Source organism: Populus nigra, chromosome 14 (assembly GCF_951802175.1).
Source record: "Populus nigra chromosome 14, ddPopNigr1.1, whole genome shotgun sequence".
Taxonomy (NCBI): Eukaryota; Viridiplantae; Streptophyta; class Magnoliopsida; order Malpighiales; family Salicaceae; genus Populus; species Populus nigra.
The window spans coordinates 5,664,268-5,675,508 of NC_084865.1; the positions used below are offsets into that span (position 1 = coordinate 5,664,268).

The following is an 11,241-nucleotide window of genomic DNA, read 5'->3' on the forward strand; positions in this document are numbered from 1 at the left end:
CATTTTGACGTGCTTATCTTAAAAATAATTTTTTTAAAATAAAAAAATATTATTTTAATATATTTTGGCATGAAAAGTTATTTGAAAAGCAACCATAACCACACTTCCAAACATGCAAATTCAGATCAGGTTTGCCCTATGGCATGACCTTTTTTTTTAAGACAAAACAATTTTAGTTTATTTCTAAATTAATTAATTTAAAATATTATAAATAAAGTAGTTTATTGAATTTTTAAATTAATCAAGAGTAGATCTAAGTTATTATTTAAAATTGGTTTAGAATCAAAATATCTTTATTTCTAGATTATATTATATTCAAGTGGAGTAATTAATACTACAAAGAGTATCTAAATAATACCCTTTTAATAGTAATGAAATAAATATTTTAATAATTTTTTTTCATATTTCTATTCTATTCATAGTTTAAGTTAACCTAGTTAATAAAAAATGTTTATATCTTGATAATTAATTTGATTTTTTACTTCGAATACATTACATGTCTTGTTCCTCACTTACAAATAGAAAATTCAACACTTGCATATTTTTCTTTACATTAAAAAAAACAATAATAATTTTAAAATAAGATAAAGCAATTACATGGTAAAATTATATATATATATATATATATATATATATATATAAAAACATGTGAAACGAGCCCATAGAATTGAAAACAGATAGGGGCACCCAGCCCAGGTTATTGAACTCCAGCCAGCAGCACCGCGTTTAGATGGTTCCATTACACAACTTTTATCTGGGCTGTGTCTGTGTGGGTCTAAGATTGTGGGGGTGCTTCTTATAATATTTTTTAATTTAATTTAATTTAATTTTTAATACTAAAATAATAAAAATATCAATTAATATTTTCATTTTCAAGCTAAAAATATTAAGAAAAAACAGAAAAAATCTCAAACATTTTAATTTCGTGCTTGAAATATTGGCATAAAGTATTTTTAATATAATTTTTATTTAAAAATGTTTTCGAATGATAGTTTTTTATATACATTAAAATAATGAAAAATATTAATTTAAATTTTTTAAAAAAACATATTTAATATTTTAAAAAAATACGGCTCACTGCTATGCCTATAAGACAATGACGCACAAACCCTAAAAAATCCAAACCCTCTGCGCTGCCCCCGTATAAAAATGGCTAATCCATCCTAACCCGTCTAGTCTTTCAATTTTCTATGTAATTGTTTCCTGGTTGTTTTATGGATATACTAATGAATGGATGATGATGATAGATCCAAAGGCTTGTTTCTCAAGAACATTCGCAGTGGCCGCCTGAGAGCTTTCGCCTTTCGCCCAAGGCTTGAGAGCTTCTGCTGCATCTTTCCTTCCTTGGATGTCTGAGCCCCCCTTCCTTTATCCCTTTCTCATTTCTTATTTGAATCTTTTATCATCTTTTGATTGTATGTGTTTATCATAGAGTTTGATCCAGTTTTGCGATTATTTTGCAAATTTACACAATGACCCAGCTGCTTGATTTTCTTTGCAACTTGAATCAGATTTATCAGTTTTTGGGACTTTTCGTCTGCCCCTTTAGCGAACTTTGGAGTGCTCTAGGGGGTGAAAGAGTCCCTGATATTTAATTTACATCCATCCGTTTCACTTTGTCAGCAGTGTTCTTTGGTTTCTTGCTGATCATTAGAGGGTGGAATATTATTTTAATTATTCAAATTTTTTTACTCTTTCTCTGTAATTGAGTTCAATGATGTTAATTTCAAAGGCTGCTTGTTTCTCATAACATTCGCAGTGGCCGCCAAAGAGCTTTTGCCTTCGTGGGGGCTTGAGGGATTTTATCAACCTATTTTTCTTTTTCATTTTTCCAAAAAATTGCAATGCTCCAGCTTGAATGGTTTCATTTTATTTGAAAATTTCTGGAGCTTAGAATTAATTTATTCTGTTGAAATTTGCATGCTAACAGAGATTGAAATTGGATTTGCTTCCTGCTGTGATTGTATTAATGAGCCGATGAAATTGAACCTAAATTCTAACCGAGATTGAAATCGGATTTGCATCCTGGCTGAAGAAGAAGAAGAGTGGTTGAAGGACACGCCATCCCTTCCCATCCTTAAAAATTAGGGTTTTGTGAATTTTCATTCTAATCCTAGACTTTCAATTTTGGATTTCTTAAATTAAGTTATTAATTAGCCTTCAAATTTTCTTTTCTTCACAGTTAAGCTCCTAATTTGGCAAATTAAATTATTAGAATTTAAAAATTAGTCCCCAGGACTTATATCTCTTGCAATTTAACCAAACTTAGATTTTCAGTTAAGCTTCTAATTTGGCCAATTAACTTATTAGAATTTAAAAATTAGTCCCCAGGACTTATAGCTCTTGCAATTTAACCAAAATTAGACTTTCAGTTAAGCCCTAATTTGGTCATTGAACTTATTAGAATTTAAAAATTAGTCCCCAGGACTTACAGTTCTTGCAATTTAACCAAAATTAGACTTTCAGTTAAGCTCCTAATTTGGCCAATTAACTTATTAGAATTTAAAAATTAGTCCCCAGGACTTATAGCTCTTGCAATTTAACCAAACTTAGACTTTCAGTTAAGCCCTAATTTGGCCAATTAACTTATTAGAATTTAAAAATTAGTCCCCAGGACTTACAGCTCTTGCAATTTAACCAAAATTAAACTTTCAAACCTAATTTGCCTTCAACTTAGCCCCAGTTAAATCAATTAAACCTATTAAGAGTTTAATGATTTGATTAATATTTTTAATTTTGGTTAAATTGACTTTTAAATTTAATTTTGTTTTTGATTAAGCCCTTAATGAAATCAATTAGGTCCACCAAAAGTTCAATTAAGTTTCTGAACTTAATTATTTTGCAAATCTGCCCAGATCTTCAATATTTGTTTTTTCAATTAGACCTTTTATTGTTGCGATTGAGTTCTTAACCTTTTCTATTTGGTCTAATTTAGTCCTTAAACTTTTAATTTATATGATCAAGTTCCTTTTCAGTCTATTTTTATCACTTTTAAATTGCTTGTCCATTTGTGACCCTACAATATATTTTTTGATTTTTTAATTTTGAGTTTTTGATATTTTTTAATATTTCAAAAAGGAAAAATAATTTAATATAAAAGAATTTTTTGGAACCTAAAATTGGATTATGACATCCATTTTTCTTTACATTTTGATTTTTTAATTTTGTTTTTTGTATTTTGATGTTTTTGGAAAACAATTCTAGCATCAATTCGATAAAAAAAATAATCTGAAATTACAAAATGTACACGTTAATGACTTAAAAACATTGAAATTATATTTTTTGAATTTTTGTTTTTTGAAAAAACATTGAAAAATAGGAAATGAATACAAATGCATCAAAAACATGATTTTGAGTTTTTTTTCAAGTAGAAATAAACAAGAAAAAATAGTCAAAAAACATAAAAATGAGCATGAGAAATAGCCAAAATGCATCAAAATTTTAATTTTTAAGTAATTATTAGGGCTCAATAAGTTCTCTACATTAGAGAATTTAAAGCTTTGTTCATCCATAATATAAAGCTTTATTTAAAATTCTAAAAAACAATATGACTTTCCGTTCGTCCTTTTATTTTTATTGTTGAACATTTCAAACAATCCAAGGCAAAAGTGCTCCATGAATTGTCATACCAAGGATGACTTTATCATCTTTTAAATATCTTATTATTATTATTATTTTTGGATTGCAAATAAATAATTTTTTTATGACTTTTAAAATCTTTCTCGCTTAGCAAGTTCTCTTCTTTAATGTCTTTATTCCAATCTTTTTGAACAATAAAAAAAGCATCCTTTACATCCCTTCCTTTTTTAAATATGAAATCTCATGGCTACCTTCTTATTCTTATTCTTTTTTTTTTCTTTTTCAACTCCAATTTTTTTTTGAAATATTTATTATAAAATGAATGATAATAATTTAAATTTCATTGGAGTTACAAAACATTTATATTTAGATACTCATATGGAAAACACTTTAAATGAACTAATTACAAAATTAGTTTTTAAATGGAAAATCCTTTAATGCTGCTTATAGATGCAATGAATAAAGGAAAAAATAAATGTAAATAGTTTATATTTAATTTATTCAATGCAAACAGTACTTAAGGTTAATTAATAGTATTTTTTGTTAATTTAGGTTAAGTTTATATATATATATATATATTGATATTGGTATTAATCATGTGATTAATACACTATACTTAAATAATATCAAATACATGTGATTTTTTTTTAAAAAAAGAATCACTAATTTTTACTTTCAATTTTTTCCAGGTATTATTTGCACTTTAATCAATAATTCATAGAGGTTATTTTTTTCTAGAAGACAAAACCTTTGATTATAATGAGTATCCTTTCAGTATTTTCTAGTTCTCAAAATTTATATTGAGTTTGGAAGGTACATTTTTGAGTTCTCTAAAATATTTCTTTACATTTGTTTTTGCTGTTTTTCAAAACAAATAAAATATTTTGTTTTATATACAAAAACATTTTAGCAAAGTGAAACACTGAAATTATTATTATTTTATATTTTTATATTTAGTTGATATTATAAATTTATTTATTTTTATTATAAATATTATACACAGGATTGTTTTTTAGTCAACATGCATGGAGTTTTCATGATAATTCTTAATTTAAATAAAATAATACTAATATTTTACAATTATATTATTATACATAAAAATTACTATTATAAATTTTGTTTTCAATTTTCTCATGAAGAAAAGTCATAACCTTGCTGTATTTTTTATGAAAATTTATTTTTTATTTTTAATAAATGAACTTGTTTCCTAATTTTAAAATAAACTAAAAAATTGAAAATAAAAAAGAAAATGATTTTGTGTTACAGACCTTGAGGGTGTGTTAGTAACAGAATATATATATATATATATATATATATATATATATATATATATATATATATATTTTTTTTTTTCATTTCCACTTTGTTTTTTATTTTCTAGTTTTCATCATAATAATTATATTGCTCATATTTTAGTATAAATCTGAAAAATATTACATTTGAATAATAAATTATAATTTTTATTTTTGAGATTTTAATTTAATAAAAAAACTACAGTATTACTGTAGTTTGTTTCTCACCAAACTCTTTAAAAACATATTTGAGATTCATGTCCTGAAACCCAATCCTCAAAGCATGAGCTCATATAAATAATAACACCTATGAGATGTTGAACTTGAAACCTTGTAAGATTGATTTTTTCTAGGTTTTGCCATGATCAATCTCTCCTGGCTAAAGTTTTAGAAATCGAAAATAGAACAGTTAAAAAAAGAAGTTGGGAGGGACAAATACCCCTACTACAGCGGGAGTAGTCCTTGTGGAGCAACTGAAGGAAGGCGGCAATACTCATAGACAATCTTTTATCTCACATGAAGACGAATTGGGTTTCAGCATCTGGGCTTGCAGCTGTTTTGGGGGTTGCTGGTTTGGTGTTGGCTCTAATAAAAGATCCCAAATCTTGGAATCTAAAACTAAGTGCCTTGCCTTCTTGGCTGGAATTAAACCAGAGAGAGAATAATAATCGTCCAAAGAAGCTTTTCTTGCTTCCTGGCTTGCAAAATCTTGGCAATAATTGCTTTTTGAATGTTATCTTACAGGTATCATCACTTTCTACCAACCGGGCTGTTTTCGTTTTTTTTTTTTTTTTGCCTTGAATTGTTATAGTGAATCAAGAAGCTGTTTTGTTAGAGTATCTTGAAAAAATTATTTAGAAGACTCAAATTAGTAATATAGTTTTTTGAATAATATAGATATAGTTTTTTTTTCTTATATATACATTTCAATGGAAAAAAATCATTTAAAAAATATTTGTATTTTAATATATTTGATATTGATATAATTATTTATTAATAATAATTAACTAATACAACTACAATCAAAGTTTTTTTACATCAAAGTATATTAAACAAATTTTGAGCTCTATTCAATTTAGAAATGCCAATTTGGCTCTCCAATATAACTATCTTCTTAAAGTTAAAAATGAGGGATAAAAGTAAAAAAAAATTGTCCTTTTATTTTAGCTTTTCCCCTGAAGATGTTCTTATTCTTGAATTCTTGATTTTCAGGCTTTAGGTAGCTGTTCAAATTTCCAATCTTTTCTTCAAAAGGTTATAGAAGAATGGGAATCATTTGCCGGTGAGGAATGGAATGAGAGCTTGCAGCTTACGGTGGCTTTGGCTGCTTTATTAGAAGGTAAAATGAATACAAATATTACAAGTTATATGAATGGCCTTTGAGTTTTCCAAAATAATTTAAATATTGTTGTTGTTACAGGTGAAGGATTGCAGAATTATGCATGCTTATATTCACTTCTATTTTTGTAACTCCTACATTTCTTTTTACACAATGAATATCAGACTTTAATGGATACAATGCTCTCATGGATGTTATTGAAGTAAAAAAGATTATGTTGAGAGTTCTAATATCATTTCTGATAAATTATTGCATTGGCTCCTCAAGAAAACTACTAGGAGTCCCGGACATTGAATTACTATTTAACTTTCAGAATTTTCAGGAAACCATACAATTATTACAAATAGTTGACATGATTATTGAAACCCGACTGACAAGTGTCCATTTCTGCAGAACTGTCTGTGATTAGCAGAGAGAGAATTGTATTGAGTCCAAGAAAGGTGATGCTTGCAATGGCTCATTATACTCAAAATTTTAATCTGACGAGCCAACAGGTGCGAATGTATCTTCACAATTATTTGAACAAATATTGATGTCCAAGTGACTGATTCATCTTTTGTGTGTGTGTAGGATGCCGAAGAAGCATTCCTTCATCTACTGTCCTCTTTAAGGGATGAATTTTCTGATTCTTATCTTCCAAAACATCATTCTCTGTCAGATGCATTTGCATCCCTAAACTGTAGAATTCTGACTCCAAAGAGGATTGAGATCCAGAGTGAGCAAGAAAGGTGGCAGCAGCACTTCCTCGGACCATTTGATGGAATTCTTAGTAGCATTTTAACGTGTCAAAGTTGTTCGACTGAGGTTTGTACTCCTCATAAAACACTCTCTCCTTGCAAAATATCAGCGTTCTCTGCCCTTTTTTTTAGTTTGTATAGTTTGATACATGATGTTTGGAGCATATGTAATTTAATAATGATTTGGTGAGTGCTTTTGTATATATACGAGGTTCTAACATTTGAAGTTCTTGCATTTTAATTCTCAATTGCGTTGAATCTTGTGATTTTCTCCTCATATTTTATCTCCTTTTCAATTTTTTTTCTATTTGCAGATTTCATTGAATTTTCAATTTTTTCATAGCTTGCCTCTTTTGCCTGTGCTTGAAGGTGGTGCCACCATTGTATGTTAAACAAAGGTTTCGACATTTAGTTTTATTTATTTAATTTTACCACTTGAATTTTGTTTTTGTGGTTTTTCTAACTAACCATATGCCTGCCTTACATTTTTTTGAACATGATACTAGAGGGTTGGGTGTAGATTGGAGGATTGCCTCAGGCAGTTCACTGTTTCTGAGCAAGTTGAGAATTACAGCTGCAGCCACTGTTGGCACATTGCTGCAATAAAGTATTTATCTTTAAGGGGAGCAACAGAGGTAATCCTGTCTTTAAAATAATCTGTCTATCCTCAATTGTTAATGGCTAGCCTACTGGAGAAAAGGAACAGATTTGTGCATGTCCAACAGACCCCTTTTATGCATCTCTCTTCTCCTGCACACCCTGAACTCATCCCTTTTCTTTTTTTTTTCTTTTTGCTTTTTTGCCTTGCCTCTTCTTTCTATGTTGGTCTGATATGGGCTTTTCAATTTTTCTGACCTATTATTAGGAAGATATTGAGTGCTCTATATGTACTACTTAATGGTTATTCATGACTTTGTGTTACAGACGGAGATAAAAAGACTTAAGAGTTGTAATGAGCAAGACTCGTGTACCTGCCATCTCCTTGTTCATCTAGAAAATCTACCATGGTCAAATAATTTTTCTCGCACTTTAAAGCAACTAAGCATTGCTCGTAGTCCCAAGGTATGAAGTTTTGATTCCAAACTTCTTATTTGTTATAATAGAATTCAAAGTGTATAAGAATTTTCATGGGCATCACCATCTGGAAAGTTGGTATAAAGCTTTGGGATCTCTTCATCAGTAATAAAATCTAGCTACTGGGTGTTCATTAATCAAATAATGAAATCATCTGGAGCAAGTAACTGGATTTGAATGTTATTAAATAATGCAGGATGGATTTTGTTGTTGGTTGAGAGTGGGATAAAAAATGGCAGATATCAGGGAAAGCAGCTGTGGTTTATGGTTATGAGCAGTCTGAATCTGCCATGCATTACAGATGCCTTTCATTTCTTGCATGGATAGTGTAGTCTTAGGATAAAAATGACCGCCTGGCTTCTAGATTTTTTTAATTTCTTCAAGCCTTTATTCTCTTTTACATAGTTCCTGCTATTTTATTTGTCTAAGAGGATTTTACTTTGGACTAACATTGGAAGGGGGAGGGCTTTGTAGCTTCTGATTCATTAATTTCTTGGTGCTTGACTATGGAGGTGGCGACTTTTTGGGGATGTTGTTACGCCTGTTTGTGGTTCATCCATGGTCTGAGTTTGTGGGGATCCCATGCTATATATGTTGCTTCTCAAGGCTTTGCTGATGTCGTTTCCATGTTTGTTATAGGAATAAGAGGAGCCTTCACTCTTCATTGTTGTACCTTTACGTTTTCTTTTCCTTTAATTTGTACCTTTTTCTTTTGTGGTCAGTCTCTTGATGACTGTTTAATTAAATTCTCGAGCATTATCCAAAAAAAAAAAAGAGCTTTAGCTGAGTGGTGCTCTTGCATAAGAGAGGAGAGGTCTTAGGTTTGAGTCCCACCTTTTTCAAATAAAAATTGGAACACACAAAAAAAAAATAGCATTTGATCTCACTTGGCTGTAGAAATGCAGTGAAATATGTTGTCTCGCTCATCACTCTTACTTTGTTACAGATTCTTTGCATTCAATTACAACGTGCTTCTATAAATTTTTTCGGAGAAGTAGTCAAACTTCAGGTATTCAAATTTTTAGCTTGGTGGTATCGCATGCCCAGATTTCTTCACAGTTTGTTCCAAGGACACTTTCTTAGTATTAACATGTTAGAATTAATAGAATGAGGATTCAACGTCATAGAAGACTGCTTTATTGATGCTTGCAGGGCCACATTAGCTTTCCATTAACTTTGAACCTGCTTCCATTCATGATGAAAGAGATGCAATGTCAAAAACCAAGCTCTCATCTAAACCATTTTGATGTGCAATATGACACCAGAATGCTGAACAGCATTTATGAAAGAAATGCTTCAAAATTATTATCTGCAAATGCATTTAGATCCCCCGCACATACAGAAGCTTTCCTGGGACAATCCAAGATACCACAAACCACGGACATCTTTAGTTCGCAAGCTAATGAAAAGGTATGCTGAATGATTGCTGATATGAATGTATCGTCGTACATTTTTTAAAGTTAATATTGTTAATGCTTTAGTAGTTTATGAACTTGGTAGCATTAGCTAGTTTAGCTGGTCAAGTAACTTCACCTTGTGCCAAGCCATTTGGGATTAAATCTAGCTGGAAGCTTTGATGAGGGTATGATTGGGGCGGGCTACAACATTGTTTAGTCCAAGGCCAAATTGGTCTCCATATGCTCATGAACTCTTGAATAATTGAAGACACATATATTGGCCTCCATATGCTCATGAACTCTTGAATAATTGAAGACACATATTTAGGAAGTGTACGGGGCATAAGGCTCGAGTCAAGAAAGGAGTTGAGAAACATGCTTTGGCACTCATGCTCTTGTGTACATGTAGTTTGTTCACCAACAATTTTGAATCCTAGTTTGTCACTGAAATGTAGAAGAGACGATATGTCCCAAGTTTAACTACAACGTCTTAGTTATGGGTTCAATCTATTAAGTGGAATAGCATATGTTTCATAGTTGTAATATGTAACTTACTAACTAAATAGAGCCCAATGTGAAGTTTTGCTCTCACAAAGAGAAATGAAAGGGCAGTTTTAAAAATCGTATGCATTCTTTTTTATGCTGTAACAGAATTAAATTGATATAAAACCATTTCATTACCTAATAACTCAAGTTTTTAGGTTGAGATGACCTTTGACATGGTATTTTATTTGATCAAGCAATAATAAGTTTAAATCCTACCTCTCCCATGTTTTTTTTTTTTTAATCTTAGATAACAACTTAAGCTTTCAAGTCCAATGGTTCTATGATAGATGCCACCTTGTTAAGGAACTCATTATATCGTGGCTCTTGCTTTTGATCTCCTGAAACTAATGAGTTTGTTATTTACCCTAGAAAAAGGATAAACAAACTGTCATCATTGTCATCTCCATCTACCTTATATTGAGACTCAGTCTACCTTATATTGAGACTCAATATGTTGAATTTTTTATAACCATAATAGCGGGATGAGATTGCTATCTTGGATCTTTCAGTGGTGCTGGCCCAGCGCTCTTTTGGGTCGATGTATGCGATGACCTCTGAGATTGTTCTTAACTCAATAAATGTGATGTACATTCTTCCATGTGTTTGGTATTTTTGACAGGTCAGTGCAGCTTGTGAATTAGTCCCTTCAATACCTCAGGTATATCGTCTTGTTTCTGTCGTGGAGCATTTTGGAAGAGCTTGTGGTGGGCATTATACTGTTTACAGAAGTTTGCAATCAGAATCGCATGAGGAACATCCTGATGAAAATTGCAAACCTTCCCTCATGCACTGGTTTTGTATTTCAGACTCCAATGTGTATAGGGTTTCAGAGGAGGATGTTCTAGCTGCAGAAGCTAGCTTGCTCTTTTATGAGAGAATTGTAGAAAGCTGACAACGCACCAATCACACCTGTAGTTTTTGAAGCTGCATGTCCCTTCACAAGCAGATTTTTCAATCACAAAGCCATGTATGGATGTCATGGAATCAAATGTATGCAGATAGCCATTTTCGATTCAACAAAGCCTGATAAGAAATATGAGGGCTCAATTTTTTATTCTTTCACCGAGGAAGTGCTTGTGGATGAAGCAGCGCTGCCATGTTTGGTTGTTTCATGTTCAAAACTGAATAGTTATAAACTACAAAGAACTTTCACATGGTTTCTTCTTGTTTGCACTCAAAAAATTGTTGTAAAATATGAAGGTATAGTCTTTGGCTACAAAGATGAACAGTGGAATGATGTTTGATTGAAGTTTTCAATTGACTGGTTGCTTTTATGA

General features: G+C 30.7%; 1 protein-coding gene and 2 non-coding genes across 5 annotated transcripts; all 3 read left to right on the forward strand.

Moving 5' to 3' along the window:
* Positions 1 to 1,232: 1,232 nt before the first annotated feature.
* LOC133673607 (small nucleolar RNA SNORD14) lies at positions 1,233 to 1,360 on the forward strand. The gene has a single exon (XR_009835020.1). It is a non-coding gene; the product is annotated as a small nucleolar RNA SNORD14 (small nucleolar RNA).
* A 200-nt stretch (positions 1,361 to 1,560) lies between these two features.
* Positions 1,561 to 1,668, forward strand: LOC133673613 (small nucleolar RNA snoR99). Its single transcript, XR_009835026.1, has one exon. It is a non-coding gene; the product is annotated as a small nucleolar RNA snoR99 (small nucleolar RNA).
* Positions 1,669 to 5,123: 3,455 nt separating this feature from the next.
* On the forward strand, positions 5,124 to 11,241 carry LOC133673351 (ubiquitin carboxyl-terminal hydrolase 27). 3 transcript variants are annotated; one of them, XM_062094085.1, is made up of 10 exons: positions 5,124 to 5,615; positions 6,084 to 6,210; positions 6,604 to 6,704; positions 6,781 to 7,014; positions 7,262 to 7,330; positions 7,454 to 7,582; positions 7,872 to 8,009; positions 8,968 to 9,030; positions 9,174 to 9,431; positions 10,584 to 11,241. In XM_062094085.1, the coding sequence occupies exons 1-10, from the start codon at positions 5,388 to 5,390 to the stop codon at positions 10,854 to 10,856; spliced, it is 1,620 nt and encodes a 539-aa protein (XP_061950069.1). In that variant the 5' UTR covers positions 5,124 to 5,387; the 3' UTR covers positions 10,857 to 11,241. The 3 variants fall into 3 exon arrangements, with proteins under 3 accessions (XP_061950069.1, XP_061950070.1, XP_061950071.1); XM_062094086.1 differs by lacking the exon at positions 8,968 to 9,030; XM_062094087.1 differs by lacking the exon at positions 7,262 to 7,330.